General features: G+C 46.4%; 1 protein-coding gene across 3 annotated transcripts in view; it reads left to right on the forward strand.

Annotated features, from left to right (window-relative positions):
• Zdhhc14 (zinc finger DHHC-type palmitoyltransferase 14) overlaps positions 1-23,923 on the forward strand; it is a 256,911-nt gene that overhangs the window by 167,888 nt on the left and 65,100 nt on the right. For all 3 annotated transcript variants that reach the window (XM_028888615.2, XM_028888616.2, XM_028888617.2), the window contains exon 3: positions 22,121-22,279. In XM_028888615.2, the coding sequence (XP_028744448.1) occupies positions 22,121-22,279 (159 nt within the window). The remainder of the gene's footprint in view (positions 1-22,120; positions 22,280-23,923) is intronic.

Genomic DNA, 23,923 nt, shown 5'->3' on the forward strand with positions numbered 1-23,923 from the left:
TATAAACAGAAAATCTCTTGGGAACCTTAAGGACAATAGCAAAGGCATGACCACCCAGTCACAGGTCTGCCTGGAGAGGACCAGCCTTGCAGATTATGACCTCACAAACCCTTCTGTGATCAATGCCGGTCAAGGGCCTAGTCCTCTGTGCTCGACACCCTCATCTGAGCTCCAAGTAGAGCGGGATCCTGCACTGTAGCACAGCTAGCAGCGTGTGCATGAGCGTGTGACTTCCTCCCTCAGGCTGGGTTGTCACTGTCTAGGAGAGGCCCTGACAGAGCAGGCAGAAGCCGTCTGTCGCAGGGCTGACTCTCAGGGCCCTGTCTCTACAGCACCTGTGCCTTAAGCAACTCCAAAGCAAGTTCAGACCATTTGGATGCACCTTTCTCCTTCTAGGAAAAAAAAAAAAAAAGACTCATTTTCCTTTACAGGCACATGGCAAGATTTTGGTGCCGTCTCTGGTAACGGGCCCATGAATGCAAACAGAAAGGTGGAGTTCTTAGAAAAGGAAAAAGAGAGTAAACTGGTGGTAAATGATCTGCATATATAATCATGGCTGGATGTGAGCAGGAGGTCCTCTAACTCCCGGGCATCCTACGGTAGCACTATCCATCCTGTGACTGGACACTCTCAGGTTAAGACCCATAATGAAACTGCAGAATGCGCACAGAACACTTCTCATATATGTGGTGTTAAAAAATCTCATCATAGCCAGGCGGTGGTGGTGCACACCTTTAATCCCAGCACTTGAGGCAGAACCAGGCAGATCTCTGTGACTTTGAGGCCAGCCTGGTCTACAGAACAAGATCCAGGACAGGCACCAAAACTACACAGAGAAACCCTGTCTCAAAACAAAACAAACAAAAAAAAAAAAAAAAACAAAAAAAAAAACTCATATTTAATGAAGATGTTCTGACTGTTTAGTTGAGAAATCAGTCACCACCAGTTCACCCATTTAAGTTTGTCCCTGTCTTAGGTAAATAAAAGAACTGGGGCGGGAAATGCCTCAGCAGTTCAGAACACTGGCTGCTCCTCCAGAGGACCTGGATTCAATTCCCAGCATTGACATGGTGGGTCACCACTGTCTGCTGTCTGTAGCTCCAGTTCCAGGGGATCTGACTCCCTCTTCCAGGCTCTACAGGCACTGTGCACACGTGGGTACACACACGTACCTGCAGGCAGAGCTCCGATACACATAAGTAATAGTAATTAAAAACTGCAATAGAAGACTCAAGAGACCTGTCGCCGGGTGGAATATGGGAGAGTTGCACACACCTGAGAAAGCACCAAAATCCTGAAAATGAAGGCGGCAAGTATTGCTGGGGCTCAGCTGGCAAGTCCTGACCGCACCAGCCTGAGGACCTGAGTTTGATCCCGTGCACCCATCTGAAAAGCCAGGCACAGGGGTGCATTCTTATAACCCCAGCCCTAGGAAGGCAGAGACAGGGGATCCCTGGAACATACTGACTAGCCAGCCTAGCCAATTGGTGAGTTCTAGGGTCAGCCAGAGACCCCGTTCCTCCCCCAAATTAGAGTGACTGAAGAAGACACTGTCAGTCTCTGGCCTCCACCCCCTGTGTACACACAAACATGTATGAAACATGTACACACACCCACATGCACACACACGCATGCATACACATATACACCCATCCATGCATACACATGCACACACAAGAAAGCCAACAAGGACTGCTTGCAGCCTATGCACTGTGGCCAAGTAATTCTTCATGGAGAGGCCAGTCCTAGAAATTGGACAATATAATCATCTTACAGTGTGGCTCCATGTCCCCTAATGGGGAAAACACATGGAGGGGGGAGCTGAAGACCTTGGTGGTAATGTCAGCTGTACTGGTGAGGGCTGAGAAGAATGAGCCTAAGAGAAGATCAAGAGAGATTAAACAGGAAAAAAAAATCTAGGGAAAAAAAATCTGGGCTAGATTTGGGGTGATGTGAAGCGTGTGTCTTGCTCCTGGAAATGGGGAGCCTTTATTTCAGAATATGAAAATCCAGATGAGAGTCCTGTGGTTGCTGATGGAGGTGTACAGAGAGAAAGGCAATAATGCACGAGCCTGAGGAGTGTGTGACAGGATGTAGCTGCTCAGGGCAGACATCAGCAGTCAGGAAGGCAGACCAGGGAAAGAAAGGAAGGGGCTCACATTTATGTAGCGTTTGCTGCTGTATGTCAGGCACTGACATACGTACATCAGTGTACGACACATGTATGAGCAATGTATAAACTTATTCTCACTTTATACGGCTGGAGAGATGGAGGGGAAATGGAAGAGCGCGCGCGCGCGCGCGCACACACACACACACACACACACACACACACACACACACACAGCATATCTGCTTGCTCAGCTTTCGTCTTGGTTGCTGTGCTGAGCTGGGGTTGTAGGGTGGTGGGGTCCTGTAAGAACCAGAGAGAGGGAGCGGGTCTGGAATCCAGGTGGTCTCGCAAGGTTTGAAAGGAATAAGCATCCTACTCTGTGGTAAGGTCGGGATTTCAGAGTCGGACTTCGGAGTAGAGTCATGCCAAAGGCCGAGAAGTCATCGTGGAAAAGCTAGAGAGGAGGAGTCCATACTGAGGGCTCAGCTCAGGTGTCCCTGGGGCTGAAACAGAGGTGGAGACAGAAGCTGTCAGAGGTGAAACACGTGAGGCAGCCAGGGCAGGTCTGGGCAGGCACAGAGTAGGAAAAGCTACTCCTACTGAGGAGTGAGCTGGGTGACTCTACTACTCATGAGCAGGGTCTGGATAGGTGGCTTGGCCTCCACTCTGGAGTCCTCTTCTTAAAGGACACTGTCATACCAGCAGACTGGAAGAGTCAAATGGGACACCAGGGACCAGCCTGGCCCTGCTTCTGGTACCCAATGTGTATCATGAGAGGGAGATTTCTAAGTGATGCTGAAGTCAGCAGGAAGAGGACAGAAGGGCACCGAACCAAGCAAAAAGGAGGCCCCCAAAGAGTGCTGGCAAGTCAGGAGAGGCCACTCAATGGCTCTATAACTGCCTGTGCTGTCGGCGGGGTGGTCTGTCCTGATGGTCGACAACAAAAGACATGCGATCTGTGCCATGTGAGGATGTTCATTTCTAAAGGCGCCTTCGGCACAGATGCCTGTATATGGACAGACGTTGGGCAGGCAGGGCTGGAATGGATTTTCACATTTGACAGAGCTGAGGAATTCGATGTGTCCAGAGCAGTTGGTGTTAGAGCTTAGAATGAGTGAAAACTCAATGCTATTTTAGGGGCAGAGCATCGTTTGTTCTCGTATGCAAATTCAGCTCTAGAAATAGCCTCGACTTTGTATTTGAGGGGTTTGCAGCATTCTTCCTATGGGTGTGTGATCCATGCCTACAGTGTTCCTAATGTCAACCCAGGCCGCAGAGCTAAATGTGAAAGATCTGGGCTCTGGGCTCTGAAGGCAAACAGGCTAAAAAGTACCAGTATGGGGATCCTTACCGTGTAAACCCACACAGTGTTAGTACCACCTCCCCCTACCAGCCCAGGCAATAATGTATAAATACTGATCATTGTGAATTTTTAATGCTTTTGATTCATTATATTATTCGTTGTGTTATATATATATATATATTATATATATACATTGTTCATTATATATCATTATTCATTATATATTCTATGTATTGCCCAGTAGTGCTGGCCATACATGTAATACTAAATATTCTAGTAGCAACTTAATTGTAGCAGAAATAAGCAGGCAAAGTCAATTTTAATAAGATATTTTATTTAACCCATTTATTCAATGTACTGTCTTGTAAATAGCCTAACCTTCTCATGTAAAGTGTAATCCAATATTTATACTGTTGAAATACCTTACATTCTCTTCTGTTCCAAATCTTGGAAATCTCAGATGAATTCGGCACTGGACAATACACCTCAGTTCGAACAGACTCCATCCAAGTGCTAAAGGGCCGTGTGTGCCCCTTGTCTGAGACTCCAGGGAAAATTGGTTAGTTCCGTGAACTTGCAGGAAGGTAGTCATGTGTCCCAGACTGAGGCAGCTGAACAAGATGCCGTTTGTGGTTCACTTCCCACCTCAGCCAGTCTCCTTACAAGAGAGAAGCTATTTAACAGACATGTATCACTTAGGGAGGCCACGGACGGGCCATTTCCTGACAAGAGCAACCAGTCCAACAGGCTGAGCTCCAGTCATCCCTGAGTCTAGATGAAAACAAAACAGAAGTGAGATCCAAGTTCGTAGGGAGGATGAACTTCTAGTATAAGAAAGGCAACAGCCCATCAACAGGGGAGCGTCGGGTTCAGTTACAGCAGTGAAAACCTCAGAAAGGAGGCTCGGGACTTAGTTCTGATGTGTGGGATGCTCGGCTCAAGCCCTGCACTTCCATCCTTCTGATCAACAGCACACAGGCTGGCTGTGGGGAGTCATTCTAAGAAAAAAAAATTAAAATGAAGTTTTGCAAAAGACATTGGGCAAATTTTTAGGGTAAAAAAAAGAATATAACAAAATTCTGGAGTGGGGAAATAGTTCAATAAGTAAAATGTTTGCCTCACAAACACGAGAACCTGAGTTCAATCCACAAAACCCACCAAAAGTTGGACATGGTAGCATGTGCCTATCATTCTCTCACTGGGGAGAGGGGAACTGGCAGGTCCATGGGGTTGCTGGCTGGCCAGCTGCAGGTCCCCGTGAGAGATCCTGTTTCTCAAAACAAGATGGGCAGGGCCTGAAGATACTCAAGGTTGACGTCTGGCCCCTACATGGTGCTTACAGACATGGACCTGCATTCGTGCATACACAGAAGGGGCCTGGAGGGAGAGAAGGAGAGAGAGAAAGGGACAGATAGAGACATAGTGATATTGTTCAGTGCAGAAACCTGACCCTGCCTAGATGGAGAGCTGGGGCAGAGAGGGCAGAAAACATGGCAACGTGACCTGCAGGTCTGGCTATGCATTGCTGGTTCTGGTACCTGGATTTCCCTCCACCTCCCTGTGTAGATGGTCGTGAGCCCTTCTAAGCTGAACCCCACTTTAGAGCCATCCCAGCTCAAAGAGAGCCAGTGTATGACAACAGAGGGCTGTTCCAGGCTTCCGAAGACACTCTTCCCTTGATGAAAAGCAGTTAGAACGGCTCTTCTCTGGTGATGACTGGCTGTCAGCTTTTCTCTCCTCAATGTTTTAATGACCGTTGGCACATTTGGGCCCTGATAGATACCGAGTCCAATGGTAACCATAGAAGGAGATTGGAGAGGCAACTCATGAGGGTGCGGTTGGCCATCAGTGAGTGGCAACATGGTCTCTCTGTGACAGTGGGTGTCAGCCCTGGCCCTGGCTGCCTGGAAGCCTTCTGAAGCAGGTATCCTGAGACTGTACAGGCAGAGAAACAAGCAATCCACCTTGCCCTCTGATGCTGCCTTCTCTGAAATAGCTTTGTTCCACAGCAAGTCCATGGCCAACTTCAGTCCACAGCTTGGCCTCTTCAGGATGATTAGTCACTGAATTCAGAGCTGTGTTGCCCACCACTTAATGCCTGTATTAGTACAAAGACCCTGCCCCATGTCCACAGGAGAAATCTAAGCCACTATGGCGTCTTGGGGCACGCCTGCTCAGAAGAACATTGCGTTTCACAATCATTGCCTCAATCCTCAGAGTGCTGTGTTCAAGACTCTGCTTCATAGTTCTGTCCCCCACCCCCCTTTCAAAAGCTGTGATGCCATGGATGATATTTTGGAGTTGTAATAATTATAAATGTGCTGTCCAGGAAAGAGTCGAGGAAAAAAGTCCTTGAGGACCTGGGACTCACAGAGGAGAGTCGAGAGCTGTCTTTCCATGTCAGTCAGGAATCGGAAACGAATGTGAGAGACAGAAAAGACAGAATGGGAAAGTCACGCAGGAAAGAAAAAAACTTGAAGTATGTGTCCATTTCCAGGACCTCGAGGAAGCCAAACTGAAGACCTCCCCTCACAAATAAATAAAAATTAGAAACAGCTTAAATGCATGGCAGTGGGAAAATGGGTGGTTGGAATATGGCATAACATATTCCAACATAACATAACATAACTGAAGATTCCACCAGTGTGTTCATGGCGACACCAACAAAATAGGTCAGTGGTGGAGCCCGTGCCCAGCATGCTAGAGGCCCTGGGTTCTCCAGCATTGAAAAAGGAGAAGATCAGTGGCTTATAAGAGTTATCTGAGTATAATCTTGATAGCACAAGCAGATACAAAATACAAAATTGTATCTGCACTGTAATTTTAAGATATCCAGAAGCTTAGAAAAATGACTGAAACTATAAAGAGGCCTTTTTTTTTGTGGGGTTGGGGGTTAGGGCATGTGTGTGAGGGGGCACTAGACTGGCGAGTGATTTCAGTTGTTTTTGTTTTCTTTCTGTATTTCTGATACTTTAAAATCTCTGTGAGGAGCATGGGATGCTGGCAATACTCAGAAGAAAGCCCGTCAGTCACAGCGTGAGTAGATGGTGACTTAACACTCACCGCTCACTACTTTCCTAGCCATGGCAAATTCCAGTTTTGCTCAAAAGACTTTCCTTCCTCCTGGGATAATGAGATCCATGGTCCAACTTGATTCTCACAGCGCTCTGGGAGTGAGGCCCTAATGTGAAGAAACTGTGAAAACAGCAGAGGGCTAATGAAAGCAGGACATATGGACATCATGAGGCATGGTGATGGCCGCGGTGTCTGTTTGCAAACCCACCAGAGCATAAGGAATGAGAAACTGAACGTGCATGCATGTGTTGCTAAGAATCAGAACCCACAGGAGATGGAAACTAAGACGTGCCCAGCACTTAGCTACACATTGCAGGAAGGGATGGGGGGAGCCCAGGTTTGGACCATGGCTACATGAGCTGCAACCAGTTGCAGACTTTCCTTTATGGAAGATACCTCAGAGCATGTTACTGGCGTGGGTCCTGCAGCTGCCCTTGATGTTCACTCCGTTTCATTCATAGCAGAGTAGGTGAGGGATGTGCCACAGCTGGATGCAGCAAGGGGATCCAAAGGCTGTGCTGAGTTTCGTCAATCACCTGTGAGCTGCTATGTACTACCAGGGGCTGGGCTGGGGTCAGGATCCCATCCTTAATCCATATTAGAATCCCTCAGGAGGCCCGGCATCTTTCACACTGTTTTCTTTTTCTTCTCACTCTGTTGGATGGTTAGTTTTGATTGTCATGTTGAGTAGATTAAGAAACATCTTTGGAATTAGCAATACCTCTGTGTGTGTCTGTGATTTTGTTTTCTGGAGGAAATTAGATCCTAAGGCCTTTGACATAATCAATGGATTAGTCCTCTGAAAGGTCCTTAATAGAATAGCATTATTGGGAGGCCATGGAAGAAGGAGATGGAACCAAGTTGGAGGACCCAGCACTGAAGATGTGTCCCTGGGGGCTGTGTCTATCCTGGCCTCTTCCTGTGTGTGTTCCCTTTCTCTCTGCCTATCTTGTTGGAAAAATTAAAAACAAAAATCCACCAGTGATTCCCACTAACTCACACACCCTCAAATAGTATAAGGAAGTCCCTGAGGGCACTCTGAACTCAGGCCTCCAAGTCTCCTGTCTCTTAAGAAGTGACTCAGTCCTGTATTCCTGCCACTGAGATTTTCTGCCCAAGCACATGGGGCCAGGCAACCATGAATGAACCCTCCAAGGCCATGAACTCAAATAACAATTGTTTCCCCTAAGTTTTTTTGTGTCAGGTGTTCTAGTCACGGTGACAAGATGTAACACACCATGCACGCTTCATTTCTTATAAACTGTACACATCCACAAGAAAATGCCTTCCCCTAGAGACCCTGAACCAACAAGTGGGTGTGCCAGCAAGCACAGGTATGCCTTAGCATCTAAATGTGAGGCCTGCTGTCCTAGCACTTGGCTAAACCTGGGCAGCAGACCTGACAGTGCAGGTGCCCGAGGGTTGTCAAGGCTGACCCCGCCAGAGATCTGTGTTTGGCTGTGAGTTACTAAGTTGAACTGTATTGCTGCCTGGGGGACCAGCCTCCAGAAGCACAGGGCTCAAAGGGAATCCACTTTGACTTTTTTTTTTTAATCTGAAGGGGTAAAGAGAAAAGACACACTCTCTCTTACTGGTTTCCTTCAGACCTTTTCTTTATTCTTCTTTTGCGTTCTCTATCCTTTATTTTCCTGGTGAGTTCCTTCTCTCATTCTTGATGTTTTTCTTTTTACTCATTTTAACTCTATTTTTTTCCCTTACAGCTTATATACCCCAGCAAAATCTTTCAGGCAATATAAAAATTCCAGTGTGGTTACATTCTATTTTTTAAGTGAGTGATTTCAATAAATACAAGTGAAAAAAAAACCCAGCATTTTATCCATATCCTTACATGATTAAACATTTTACACATTACAGGTGAAAACAAATTACCCCAAGAACCCACATACATTCATACCCAAGCAACTTGTTATAGATTAATAGAGTGTAAGCAAGCAAGATATTCTTCTCAGTCATGTCTTTTACTGGCAGGCTGCATCTTGCAGTTACAAAGAAAGGGCCAATTACTTTATTACTTATCTTGAAAGGTAATCTTATGAGGAATCTTAAAGGAATCACAAACATAAACGTTTGTATATGAAAAAGAATCAGGGAGCTCTACTTTAGATCTTTAGGGTGCATACCCACTCATCAGTAGTTTTTTTATGTCAGGAGATTGAGGGCAGAAATAGGTATAAGGAAATAATCATCACCTTTGGTCATCAACCAATCCTAGCAAGAAAAGTGCATCAGCTGGTAATAATTGGGCTGCTTTGTTCTTGTTTCCCTGACCTTAATGAGCTCCTTGCCCAACTATGTGCCTTTCTAAAACTTTAGATTATCTTCTGGGGTTTTTCACCTCAAAGCTATTATCAAAACATCTCATCTAACCTGAAGTTATTATAAGGCTTTGTTTCAGCTAATGATGCACACCAAAACCCGTGACTGCATTTTTTGGCATTAAGACTAAAGGAATTTGAGCCAGCCTGGCCCCTGGGACTCAATTGTTTTTCTTAATCATTAACTTGTGCTGCAATCTATATTGCTCCTTAGGTGAAACTCGAAGGCACTAGCTGTGTAACATTTCCTTGTATATATTTTTCATTCATCAAAACTCTGTATAAACTAACATTATTATTATCAGTCAGACAGTACAGCTTAGGAAGGAATCATCTTCATGATAATCCACAGGTTAAAATGTCCAATAGAAGGGGATGTTTCCATAAGATAAACACACTACATCACAGGCAGTGAGGATCTCCCCACACCCATTCACACCATGCCAGATACCAGAGAAAGATGGCAGCAGAAGACATGTGAAGACACAGCAGAAGTAAAAGACATTCCCTGGTCTGTGGTCTTGGGGCCTTGCCTATCTGAGATTCACCTATCAGGGATTCGCCTTCTGGTAGGATGACACTCTGAAGTCAACTGCCACCTGCTGCTCCCCTGACATGGCCACCAGCAGAACTGGAAAGCTAGACACCTATATATTGCCTTCCCAGAGTCCCAAGAACTGGATATCTGAAGGTTTGTAGAGACAGAGAGAAACACAGGTGTTTGTGACATCTCTAACAAAATAATTTCAGTCCTTCAACTCAAAGAGCTGTCTGCAGGTAAAAGCCAGGAGGGGCAGTTGGCAGGTGTCTAATGGTGGGGTGGGATGGGGTGAGTTGGAGGGCTCAGTCAGACCTTCCTGCTGATGACTGGGAAAGTGGGAGAATGAGACCTGGGGCCCCACAACCCATCTATGACATGAGACCTAGGGCCTTTGCCATGAAGGAACAGGACAAAACTTGACACTTCAGAGGTAAAACACATATAGAAGCTTCAGATGGACTCAATGTTGCTGGTTGGAAGCTCTGTGCTGGCCCATTGTTCTGTCTCTGAGGCAGGGTTAGAGGCCAAGGTAGCCAGAACTGCTGCTGGGATCACCATGCAACCCCTCCAGGCAAATGTGGGTTAGGGTCTCTCACAAGGTGAGCCACTCCCACAGGGTACCACATTCTACTTTCTGACCACTGTAGGCTTGTAGCCATATCAAATTGCAAAAATGCTTTCAGTCCAACTTCAGACATCACAGTCTCCAGTGAGCCTGTTGTTATGTGTGCTTTTTGGTATGTAGGAACTGGTAGCCATTTCAAACTAATTACTAGAACTACAAAACCCATTTCTCCCCCCTTTCTGTCCAATATGACAAATATTTACTAAGTGAGTGGCTCTTTCTGAAAGTTGTTGAAACATCAAAGTAATGAAGAGAAATCTGGTTCTAAATAAATGTCAAAATCTACACTGCATCCTTATTAATCACAGGAGCTTGACAATAAGCCATTTGTTCTAATTCTTTCAGCATTTCCATTGTGATTTTACAATGTGGACAGGGTTATTTCTTAGAGAACCTATGAGCAGCAGTACTGGAAGGTAAACTCAATGCTGCCATTCTTATAACCACATTTAGACACATCTGATTTTTGTCTGGTTTCCCATTTGAGGACTCAGCAGTGCCATTGAAGGCCGTCATGGACCAGCAACATGTTTATGGGGACTGGGGTGAAATAGCAGTGATCCCCTCTGATGAGTTTCTCCGGGCCATCTTTGTAAGTTAAGGATGCTGTCAAGACAAGACTAGTGGGCTGCCTTTGTTGCTGTCACTTTAGTAGGAGGTGTTAAATTAAGATTATTGGCCCAAGGTGGGTTTGGATTTAAGCTGAACAGGCTTGTGTTGGCTGCTTACCTACATGGTCCTTCGACTGAGTCACATCCGTTTGTGAGAATAAAGCAAAAACGTAAGCTGTGAGGATGTATCGGTTAGTTTTCCATCACTATACTTAAATGCATGAGATGATTCATTAAGAGAAAAGTTTCATTTCGGTTCACCTCTCTGGAGGTTCCGGTTTAAGATGGGGTGGGACCATTGTTCTGGGCATCGGGTAAGGCCCTCGATGGCAGCCATGAGAGCCTGTGTCAGAATGAAACATTCACACCGGAAGCCAGAGTGCAGAGAGAGCTACCTGGATCCCACAATCCCTCGGGACACACATGTTCCCGTTGTTGTGTCCAAAGCCCTGAAAAGAAGCAACCTAAAGAAGAACTTGTTCTGGCTTACTGTTTAAGTTAGAGTTTGAGGGGACATACTCCACCTCAGTGGGGAGGACATAATAGACCAGCAGGAAACCAGCTAGTCACATAGCCTCTGTGTCGGGAAGCAGAGAGTGGACAGGAAGTAGATCTGAGCTATATGACCTCAAGGTCCCACCCCCATGACTCACTAGTGCAGTGTCACCAGCTGGGGGCCAAGTGTTCTGACCCATGGGACATTTCACATCTAACCACAGCAGGGGGTGTGACCTCAATGACCTAAAGACTGACTGCAGTTCCCCTCTCCTCAGGAGCCACAGCACCTCCCAAGAGTGCACCCTGGGGACCCGGCCTTTGACTCATAGAGTCATGCAAACCACAACAGAGAACACAGGCAGGTTACACAGTATTGTCCAGATTGAGCCACACACAAAAAGTCCAAAGCAAAGCCATGGTCGGTGGCATCAGAAGATTGGATACCAGGAAAGTTTGGTGTAGAACTCTACACCCAAAGATGAGCGCCTTCTCGGTCTTTCCCCTTGTACAAGCCTTAGTAGCCAGTGAGGTTCAGTCACTCAGTGGGCACAGAACTTGGACAGTATGACTCTGTGTCCTGACTCTCAGGAAAGTGCTCCTTGGTGATGGTGCAGAATCTCCTGGTGCAAAGTCTACATGATGTCTCGGCACATCAAAGAATGCAGTTCCAGCATTATAAAGTGGATTTCTTAGAGGTGAATGTTCTGTTGGACTGATGTACATATGTTCAAGGACCTGGGTTTCTGACTTAGGCCCATACCTGATACATCACGGTGTGCCTAGGAGACAGTTTGAGACCCCAAGATCTTGGAGAGGCTCAGCCATGAGTGAAGTGACCTCCTCCTCCGGGCTTCAGGAATGATAGGAGACTGAAAAATACCTTACACTCAGACTTCTAGGAAGGTGCAGAGAACATCTTCCAGAAATGATCAATGAAATCTCTGAACTTGTGATTAATTTTCTCAGAGCAGTAGAGACACTCCACACCATCTACGTTTGTGACCATCAGGTACTAAAACAGCCTCAGTCTCTTGTGGATGTTTTATGCTCCAATTAAAACTCAGTTTCAAAAATAACACATTATTTTTTACTCTTTGTAAAGCAATGTATTTTGTTTACGGAAACTTTGAAGAACATAAATAAAATGAAAATAGATTTTTTAATCTAATAATACTTTAAGTCCTAAGTCAGAGATATCTGTGGTTAACATTTTGGCACATCCTAGTTTTTCTCTGAATAACATACTTTATACAAATATTTGGTCACATTGTATATTACTATTTTGAAAATGGATTTCCCCTAATATGCTATTTATCATCCTACCTCATCTTTAATGGGTATATAATAGTTTACTGTCCGATCAAACCATAATTTATTTGCCCTCATGTTAACACAGTTATTCCTAAGTTTTAATAGTAAGTGACAGTGTTGTAATTGATGTCCATGACATTTTCTTTACATCATTGTGCTACTTTCTGAACCAAGTGATTTATGTATCTAAAGATTTACTTTTATTTTATGTGTATGTGTGTGTGTGTGTTGCCAGCATGTATGTACATATGTGCACCACGTGTGTGTAGAGCCCACAGAGGCCAGATGAGGGCGTTGGATCCCTTGTAACTGGAGTTACAGATGGTTGTGAGCCACAGTATGGGTGCTGAGACCCTAACCCAAGACCCCGCGGGAGTAGGGAGTGCCCTTAATCACCGAGCCGTCTCTCTAGTCTCAGGTTTTTGTCTTTAATGTTTTGATAGACGCAGTCTCCTTGTTCCGGCAAAGATGGTGTTAGTTCACAGTTCAACCAAAGCCTGTGAGTCTGTATTTCTGCTCTTGGCATCAGGAAACCTGATCACTTAGAAATTAACCTTGGAACTCACTTGTTTGAGTGAGTTGGTCAAAGCCCACTGGTTACTCTTACTTTCTTTGTATGAGTCTCCTGTTCATGTTTTTCCCGTCTTTCTCACAGAATATTTGTCTTTCTTATACATGTGTAAGAATCCCTTAAGGGCACTGGGCTTTGTGATTCATGTAGAAAACAGTTTTCTATTTTATCATTTGCATTTTATAGAAGATTTTGACATATATTTTTTTAAGTTTTATATGAAAAAAAAAAATCCACGTTCTCTTTATGCAAGTTGTCTGTGCTTAACACTGTGGCCAGCAAGGTGGCTGAGCGGTTGGAGTACTTCCTGCCAAGGCTGGCGGTCTGAGTTCAGTCTCCAGGGCCCACATGGAGGAGGGAGAGGACTAATTCAGGTTGGCCTTGGGCCTCCAGGCACACACTTCGGTACATGTGTGCCTGTGCACACACACTCACACGTACACACATAGAGAAGTAAATGCAATAGAACATTTTTAAAAGGACCTCACTCTGTACTTCAGTTCGTAGGTTTTTATTTTTTATATCTGGATCTTGGCTGTACATCCAAGAGGCTCGGCTCTGGCTTTAGAGTTTTTTTTTTTTTTTTCTCTCCCCTTTGGATTAGCTGTTGGTCACCAATCCATTTACTGATTATCTGTATTTTCCTTGCTGATGGGAGTGATGTTTTATCAGGTGATAAATCTTAAGAGGATGCGTGTCTCTTTAGTAAGCACTGGTTTTTGTTTCTCTGTTCCACTTATTCCTGGGCCTCTTATTACCCCTCATTATTTCTCTTTGCAAATATGCGCAGCCATTTTTTTCCCCAGCTGAAGTGTGGCATTATTTTATGAAGTCTGCCCACTTTCCTCAGATCATAATGGAGTGTGAATGGGCACTGAAATGGATGCACTAGGTAATTTGTGGAAAGAGGGCATACCCAGAGCACGGCGTCGCTCCAGGCTACTGGACAGCTTCTCAGGTCTTCCTTTGCTTTCCTGATTTGTCGTTGTTTCTTGTTGTTCTCTTTTGTTTTTTCAAGACAGGGTTTCTCTGTATAGCTCTAGCTGTCCTGGAACTTGCTTTGCAGCCCAGGCTGGCCTCAAACCCACAGAGATCCACCTGCCTCTGCCTCTCAAAATGCTGGGCTTAAAAGTGTGCTCCACCACCACCCAGCTCTCCCCAGGTTTTTCAAAATCTCCTCAAAGACTTCGTTTTGTTTTATAGTTTGCTTCGTATGGGTAGAACCTACCTATTCGTTGTGTATTTATTCCTAGAGGTTTAGCGGGATTCCACTGGGTATGCAGCGGTCCTCTCTTTAGAGGTTTTAACTAGTTACACTAGTAATAGAATAAGAATGCCTTTGGGATGGGTGGTAGTAGACCAGGCAGGACTCTGTGGAGTTTGAGGCCAGCCTGGTCTATAGAGTGAGTTCCAGGACAGCTAGGGCTGTTACACAGAGAAATGCTGTCTCAAAAAACAAACAAACAAACAAACAAAAATGCTTTTGAAGTATGTGTATATAGAGCATATAAATATGTATACAGAGTCTGTGTGTGTGTGTGTGTGTGTGTGTGTGTGTGTGTGTAAGAAAGAGATTTATACTAGTCACCCCATTGAAGATTTTTATTCATTTTAAACAATATGTATTGATGAGAGACAAAAAAGGAAAGAGTGGGACCTCCCAAGAGGACACTTTCATTCTTTAAAGTATAACATTTATAAATAGCAGTCCTTGCTTCTGTGACATCCTTAGATCCCTTCCCCTCGGGTCTCCAGATAGAATCTTACCATGGTACATGCCAAGTGAGATAGAAGGCAGCCAGCCCTCACACCCAGGCCCTCACTGATGTCCTCATATCCACGGCCCTGCAGCCTTAATAGAAGCGTGTCAGCTTTCTTGGTGTGACCCTGAAGCATGACCTGCCCCAGCATGGTGTCCAGTGCCCACCACTTCCCTTTGTTCTCTTCTGCTTGTCCCACAATAACGCCAACCCTGGCGAGCCAGCCGGGCTGATCGCTATCCGTGTACGGGAGCCGGTCATCTATGGCCGTGCAGAATCTACCCACACAGAGTACAAACACATGCAGATATTTGGAGCTTTGGCCTTCAGAACTGACTTTTCATTTACACAGCACAGCAGTTTTGTGTGCATGTGTGCAGGGAAATCTGACATTTGAGGAGAACTAAACTCTGCAAGGGCAAAGGCACTTTTCTTTCTTTTATACTCAAGGACAAGGCTTTGCATCCGACTGGAAATGAGTGCCCCCCAAAATAAGATTATCATTAACTTTCATTTGTTAGGAGCATGGATTGCATTAGCTTGGTTAGTTAAACTAAAAGGGTCGTGGTGACTAAGTACTTTTCTTTCCTCATCCTCGGTCACACTAATTAATGATTACATGCATATGCATATGTACAATACATGTTGTCCTCTGGGGTCTGAGGAGCCTTAGAGAAACAAGCCTATGATAGCTGTGGACACCTTAGCATCAGGCGGTGTGAGGTCTTGCCATGAATGATAACCTCTCCGAACAATGGGAATCCAAACTTACCTGAGTGTCTTAGTCACTACTCTGTGGTGGTGATAAACACCACGAACAAGGCAGTTGACAGAGAAAAAAAAAAGAGTATGTTGGGCTTACAGTTTCAGAGGGTGAATCCATGGCTATCATGGCGCCGGGGAACTTGGCGGCGGGGAACTTGGCGGCAGGCAGGCAGGCCAGCATGGTGCTGGAGCCGTAGCTGAGAACTTCTGTCTTGAGACACAACCAGGAAACAGAGCTAACTAGGAATGGCGTGGGTTTTTCTTTTTTCTTTTTTAATTTATTTATTTAAAAGAAAAGGTTTTTGGGTTTTTTTTTTTTTTCATTTTACATACCAATCCTAGTTCTTCCTCCCTCCCCTTCTCCCAGCCCCTCACCTCCCTGGATCCCAACCGCCCAGTCCCTGTCCCCATCCCCCCCATCCACTCCTCCGAGAGGGTGAGGCCTCCCTGTGGAGAGCTTTTGAAGCCCAAAGCCTGCTCCCAGTGACACATCTCCTCTAAGGGGGCCACACTTCCTAATCATTTCCAAACTGTTCCACCAAATGAGGACCAAGTATGGAAACATTATGAGTCTATAGGGGCCGTTCTCATTTAAAACACCACACTGAGGCCTGTTCTCTCCACTAGATTTGAAAAAAAAAAAATCACATGGATAGCATTCTGTGTTTCAGTTTTCTGAAACTCATGATTCCAATACTAGTTTTAGAACTATCTCAGTTTACGGTCACAGAATTAACTGTGAACATTGGTATTTCCTACTCTATCAGCATGCCAAAAATAAGACCTATAGGCATCCCACCAGCTTCACAGCAGCTCGTAGACATGTGCAAGATCTCTCCTTGAATGGGTTGATGTAATGAGTACATCCTCATCTGAAATTGCTATTCTAACCACAGCTGTGGACTTTCATGGTGCTCTTCAAACTGTGTCCCCAGGAAGACGTTACAAAGGACTAACACACTGACCCCATCTCAGTCAACCGAGCGCTTCACGCCTAACTGCATTGGATACATTGAGGTCATTTGTAAGATTTCCTTTGACAATATCCCAAACAACAAGTGTTTGAAAGCCAGACTTTGTCTGTTTTGATTGGGACAGACTTTCCATAACTAACTATTGTATCAGCTCCTCAAGTACCATTGACATCTTTGCAAATGGCACTGGTTCCTCTCTGTCACCTTCATTCTTAGTTAATGGCTTCATCAACTGTAAGTGAGAGCTGAGAACATTCAGAAAAATCCCATCCTTAGCTCCTACCACCCAAGATGAATATGTTTGAGAATAAAGTCAGTCTCTCTCTCTCTCTTGTCTCTCTGTCTCTGTCTCTGTCTCTGTCTCTGTCTCTCTCTCTCTCTCTCTCTCTCTCCCTACCTACCTTCCTCTATATAGTTTCCGGGTAAATAAGCTTTTTTCTGCATGGTATTTGTCAGTACCTAAAAAGAAGAGGTCGAGGACTTTACCAGGCTTAATGAACACATTATCTAGCCTACCAGCAAGTCTATCCCACTTATGGAGGAATGTGGCACCAACAGCAATGATTTCCAAACTTTCACAAGTGCCCAGATATCCTGGGGATCTTTGAAAATGCAGGTTCCAGATAAGGTGACTTGTGCGGGTGGGGGGTAGGCACCAAACTGAGTCACTGCAAACAAGCTTCCCCATAATGCCAAGACTGCTGGTTCATGGACCACACTCGGAGAAGCTTCTCCGCCTCCATACTGTTGATATATGGCTGTAAAATTGTTGTTTGTAAAGGATTGGCCTTTGCACTGGGGGGGTGTTTAAGCCTAGTCTCCACGCTAGTTTCCAGGAGCGCTCCCTCCTGCTTGTGACAACTAAAAACGTCTCCAGATACTTTCACATTTCCCTGTGGGCAGAAACGATCAATGCTACCCTGAGTGATCCTGACCGTCGTCCAAGTGTGAGATCCAGTCTGCAGGATGATTCGTTTGTGTCTTTGAATTATCAAAACCCCATTCTCTGAATTGATCTGTCCTCCCTACAGTATAGGCTACGAAGGCAGGGGACTTACGTGCATTCCTGTGTCCACAGCACCCAGAAGAGTGTTGGGTGTCTAGTGGACCTCTGTTGGGTGTTTAGAATCGTTCAATCCTTGACTGTGTTATGGCAGTGAGTAGCTATACTCAACACCGCTGTAGTGTCTTGAGCGATAGTGTATGAAGTCACTTATACCTCATGCCCTATCTTCATGCTGACTAAACTCCTGTTAGCAAAGGCTCCCACCACTCTGGCAGATGCTCTGTCAGCTGGCTAATGGTCTGTGAAACTTCAGCACCCCAGGGAATGCCACTCCTCCAGATGAACCCTTCAGCTGGAGAGACAATCTTTATCCACATCTTCAAAGGTGACATTTTCCTCCTGTAGTTTTAGGAAGCAGAGTCTATAGCAGTCTGGGGTAGAAATCAGCACTATGGGATCACATGGGTCCTTCATGATGTAAGCACCCTGTTCCCTTGGGAGGAAACAATGGCTTCTCTTTCGAAGACGGGCCTTGAACAGGCAGGCATTTATTAAGGAACAGTTACAGAACCCTCTGGCTTGCCCAGGATTTCTCTTTCACTGAGATACCTCCTTCAGTGCTGGTTTCCCCTTCCTGGGCATGCATGGCCAACCTTTCCTTCCTACCCCAGGGCCCCTTAGTTCTTTGCCCACGGGTCTGATTGCAAGGTTGGCGCCAGACATGGAGGCACGAGTATACATTATCGTTTCCACCTCTCTGCCAGCAACTCCAACCATCAGGAGGAGGGGCCTTTGTGAATGTAAAAGCCATTTCAGGCTTTTGTGTTTCCTTCAGAATACTTGTGTAAAATGCCCTCGGGAAGTAGTAATTCCTTCAAGCTTACAAAGCCGCTCACCGTTTTTACCCCCAGATTCTAGTGTTCTTTATCCATTAGCTATTGTAGACTTGATTATTCTTTCTCCAGAGCTGTATTTAAGCCACAAAGAGCAGCTCTGAGAAACAGAAGCACAATTGTTGCACGCACACACAAAAGGCCCACACCGAATAATTGGGGATTAGACCGGAGCACTCAGCTCCACCCTCTGTGCCCCATACCTGGGGCGGCAGATGTGGATGAGCTCAACAGGGAACAAGCTTTGTGATCAGCCACCAGCTTCAATCCAAACACTGCCCCAAATGCCAAGGGTGCCACTTAGTAGGAGTCCAGCCGAGCTCAGTGGACTGAATAAACAGATAAATTAAGCAGGATAAGAGCCCATGGGTGCAGATAAGCACATCTACTTGCCAGCTGTTTTCACAAGAGAAGCCTGCACTTCTGAAAGATGAGATCATCTCCACCCCAGCGCTGGGACCACTGTGCATGTCCCAGATGTGCAGCAGCTGGCTCCTCGGGGGAGCACAGGGCTGCTGCAAGGTCTGGAGTGTGGACTCCGTGTAAGACTCCTGTGGGAAGACCAGCCCGGGAGCTCTGAGGACTCTGGGGACACTTAGAATGCTACCTCAGGGTTGTTGGGGGCGATGAATCTAATCCAGAGGCACAGGAAGATGAGACCAGAGGCTCAGTGACTCAGCAGGCAGCCAGGAAAGACCTCCTAAGCTGCCCAGGTCCCACCTGCCTGTACAGCAGCGGGATCAGCCCTTTGTAAACACTGTCCCACTGTTATTTGTTATTGATGCTCTTTGTTTTTCTTTTCATAGGCCTTCTGATTCTCCCATCAGTTAATGGCATATTTGGGTCCTGAACTGGGTCTTCTGATGCTTCAATTTTGCAACTTTTTATTATTATTATTATTTTAACATCTCAGTCCCCAATGATCTAATCAAAGGGTTTTAGGGTTTGGGCTAACTGCTTAAGCTTCAGTTTACTCTCTCTGTTGAATCCTCGCTTTCAGCTCACTTTGTATACGGTTTAATCTTCCCGAAAGGAGTGCTTTGGAGATATAAGATCAATAGGGTCTATTGTGAGGAACGCTCACAAAGACTCACTTTGTCAAGCTGTTGCCATGCAGGGCTTAAGCTTTTTACACGGTGCTGGCGCGCACGGGGCGGTTTGGCATCTCTGCATTTTACAGTATTTGCCTCAGGAATTCAGCTTCAGAACTTTTCTGATGAAATTAACAGATACTTGATCGAGTTTCTTTGTAACTGATCTTTCAGTTTTTTTTTTTTTTTTTTTAACTCACATTTGCAGGAACTAAATACATCCAGTCCATGTCACAGCTGACATAAAAACTACCAAAGTATTTTAGACCTCAAAGCCGCCCGCCCAGCTGGCGTTCACAGAGACCTTCCCTGGTCATTGATGCGCTTTGAGTCTGCCCTTCCCACCTGATGCTTAGGGCAGCCACAGTGACGCCCGTCTCTGCCTCTTCCGTCCTCCAGCTCTGACTCCCCTTCCCAGCATGCACCATGGATGCTGCCGGCTTTAGCATCCCTTGATAGGGAGGTCACCAGGGTAGCATGTTGTGGGGAGGGGACCAAGAGAGAATCCGGGTTGGCAAGGCAACCCATGGCCCCAAAGTTGGCTGCCCAGCTGTCTGATGGTTCCAAGCAAGAGGTCTGGTCCCAGGAAGAGGTGAAGGGGTGCACTGTCCCGTGATTCCCATCATGCCCTTCCTTGGACTCTCCTTCCTCTCCGTTTGCACCTTGCCGCTGAACTTTCGTGTTCCGTGAGGTCTCAATGGGGGTGACAGGTCTGAAGAACTCCTTGCCACTGGGGTTGGTGTTTACCAGCACAAAAGCCAAAGGGCTAGAGCAGAGGGTCTTCATCACACAGCCTCGGAAAGAAAGCTGGGCTCCCACAGCAGTTGGAACCCCCGAGTCATGACTAGTCGGCTGTGGCTTCTCTCAGTGAGGGACAGAAAAGGTTAGCCCTCCAGGTACCATCGCTATCGCTGAACTTGCATGAGGTGGCTGAGGTGGCTGGGTGTGCTTCTCGGCATGTCCCCTCATCTGAGTGAAGCTGTGTTCACCATGGACCCAGCTTCTAAGGCTTTGAGCGCAGGGGTCACTGGAGGATCTGGGCAAAATGCAGATTCCTAGGCCGTGTTTTGGGTGAGCTGAGAGCCCTTTTCTCTGATGAGCTGTTGTATAAGATAGACGCTGTGTGGACCCCACACTGTTGGCTGTCCGCCTTGGCTACTGATTGGGGTATCTGAGAGGAGCCTTTTAAACCTCCATACCTGACTCTGCCCATCCCCGTGAAATCAGAATTCTGAGGCCAAGTCCAGGATATCAGTCGTTTCAGAACTCTCCAGACAACTCTCGCCTAGATTGTTTGTGTGGAGAGCCAGTGTTGATGATGACACCCGGACCTACCACACTGGGGATCTGCAGAAGAATGCTGTGAGTGTGAAATAAAATGAATGTCTACCTTCAATTCACCAGCTCCAGGGAGTCCTGGAACCACTCCAGAGTCCTTAGCAAAAGCCCTCAAAGGGTCCTTGCTACTCTCTTTGGCTCTGGATCTTCACTACACAACTGGCTGCCCCAGATTCTTCTTGGCAGGCCTAGTAGACCTGTGGGGAGTCAACACATGAATAAAGCTGGAAATCCTACCTTCCTCTAGAGCCGGGGTCTCAGTCCTGCTCTGTATGAAATCAAGAGGCAAGGTGTGATGTGGGGGCGGGGTGGAGGGTGTAACCAGCTGCCCACTGACTCTCGTGACACCAGAGAGAAGAACCAGGCTGTGAGATAAAAGGAAACTTTAAAAAAATAGACTTAGGGGCCAGTTCTGTGGGTAAAGGTGCTTGTTCCCAAGGCCAACACCCTGAGTTCTAAACCTGGAAGCCACATAGTAGAAGGAAAGAACAGATTCCCTTGACTCATACACACACACACACACACACACACACACACACACACACACACGGTATGCTCCCCTCCCTCCCACACAAATAAATAAATTTAAAATTTTCAGGGGAAGAAGAGATATATTTGTATTTTCTTTAACATTTTAAAACTGGCTCTAAAAAAATAATAAATGATGCCAAAAATATGCAAGTGATTTTTTTTAAAAAAAATATGCATTTAATGATTTTTCATGAAAATACATGTTTTTTAAATGGATATTCCTCCCCTTGTCGTCCATCCCACACCGGGACTTTTGAGGCCAATGGGCAAAGCAGGGAGATGAGTCCGCTGGGCTTGAAGAGCTCAGTTCCGGAGGGAGAATGAAGATCACTGAGTTAATTGGGACAAGGTGGCCTGCTGTCACAAGACCAGTTCCACTCTAGGGTCTTGACCCAAGTTTAGTGAGCTGGTAGCCAGATCAGGAGGCCCCTCTGCGGTCATTTGGGTACCTCCCCACATTGCCTCTTTCCTATACATGCCCTGAAGAGGAGTGAGGTGGGGATGACCCATGGAGAGCATCCCTCTACTAGGCTGGACCACACATACCCTCTCAGGCCTTTGACAAGAGCCCCATCATATGGTCTCTGGCCCGCATGAACAGGTTCAGCCAGAGCGTCCACTAAACAGCAGTTGCCCGTGACGACGCAGGACAGTAAAGTGTGGCTGCTGCCCTAGGAATGTCGGCTACAACTAGGCCTGGTCCCCGAATCGGGCGACAGGGACCACCGAGCTGAAATGGTGTGCTGAAGGTATGTGCTGTTTTTCCTTCTTTCCACAGATATCGCCAACGGCACCAGTTCAGGGGGGTACCGCCCACCTCCCAGAACCAAAGAAGTCATCATCAATGGCCAGACTGTGAAACTAAAGTACTGTTTTACCTGCAAGATTTTCCGCCCGCCTCGAGCCTCCCACTGCAGCCTGTGTGATAACTGCGTAGGTGAGTCGGACCCAGACGAGGCGGCGCGAGTAGCTAGGGTTCCTTGCTAGTTCCGTGCTGAAAGGCTTCGCGGTGGCTACTGTGCCAGTGCGTCTGTCCATCTGTCCGCCTCCACTGAACACACTCACCACGCCTGCACTCACCACTCTCTTCCACCTAAGTTTTATTTTATCTTGCCAAGCCCTGGACCGTCTTTCCCAACACATGGATGGACCTTTGCTCCTCCTAGATGCCAGATGAGCAGATACTTGAAATAAAGCCGTTGCAGCCCCGGGTCCCTCCATTGCCTGACAGCTGGCCACACACATAAAGCATATGCTTTCCGCACCTCCCTCTCCCGATGCTCAGAAACGTCTTTTGGGGATGAGGGAGGCCTTGGATCTGAAGGAGGGAAGGAGAGAGAAACAGCCAACTTCCATATTGGGCTAGAGCTCAGAAGCAGGGGGTGGGGGTGAGGGGAGGAAAGGAGGGGTTGGGAGTTGGGGGGTGAGGGAGGGTGTAGAGGGAAGGTACCAGCTCAGAGGTCCCTGGTTGTAATTAGCCCTGCTACTGACCCAACACTGGCTTCTACAACTGACCTGGGTCCCAGACCCTAGGGTTCCTGGCTAGGCTTCCTGTCCCTTTAGACTTAAAGCTGGTCATCATAGGTATAGGCCGTCTTCCATCCTAGGCATAGCTCCTAAGAGAAGAGGGTCATGATAAAGACAGGGTAAAGCTGGGTCTCACTGTGCAAGACTGCAGTTCCCCGTTCCTGTAGCCGGCCTCCACAGAAGTGAGGGTGGAGGCCTTGCCCCCTCACACCTGGAAGGATCGACGGGCACCCTCAGGACAGTGTCTCCCTTGGTAACACATCATTGATTTCCAACATTCTCCTTCAGTCTCAGAATTTGTAGTCTTAATTCTTCCTGAGAAAAATTAAATTTTACAATGTAACTCCCGCTGCACCAAGAAATCTTATTAATCTTAAAGTCGCTTTATCCTGACTTTAATAATCTGAAGTTTGATACTGTCTGTATTTGTCTTGGTTCTTATTAACTTAAATTTCGGTTGGCTTGTGATCCCCTGTGGAGAAGCTTAGACTTGTCTTCTTCCCAACCCATGTAGTACGGAGCCTGGGCTTAGGAGCCAGGGATGCGGCACAGGGTGACCAGTCTCCAAATGCTCCCTGTGTGACTTAGGCAAGCTACTTAAAATGTGCCTCCGTTTTCTCCTGCCTGTAGTGTGCTGCTTGAAAGATGACATAAACAGGAAACACACAGAGCAGTCAGAAAGTGCCAGGCTATGGGAAGTGAAGTGTTGGCTACTGCTGTTACTGCTGTTATTGTTACTTCTGTTGTTATTGTTACTTCTGCTGTTGCTGCTGTTACTGCTGTGTTACTGCTGCTGTTGGTGTTGCTGCTGCTGCTGTTATTGTTACTTCTGCTGTTGCTGCTGTTACTGCTGCTACTGCTGCTGCTGTTACTATTACTGCTACTGTTACTACCTTGTTGTTTTTGAGTTGCAAGTCCTTGATACAATGTCACCCTCTGCAATTATGACAAAAGATCTGTACCCTGTTCTCCATGCAGGGCACATGGGGTCTCTATAAGGCTGTGTAACTGAGTTGGTGTGGCTTGGTACCCTTTTTGACAATGCCTACCTTGA

The sequence above is a fragment of the Peromyscus leucopus genome, chromosome 8a (assembly GCF_004664715.2).
Source record: "Peromyscus leucopus breed LL Stock chromosome 8a, UCI_PerLeu_2.1, whole genome shotgun sequence".
NCBI classification, from domain to species: Eukaryota; Metazoa; Chordata; class Mammalia; order Rodentia; family Cricetidae; genus Peromyscus; species Peromyscus leucopus.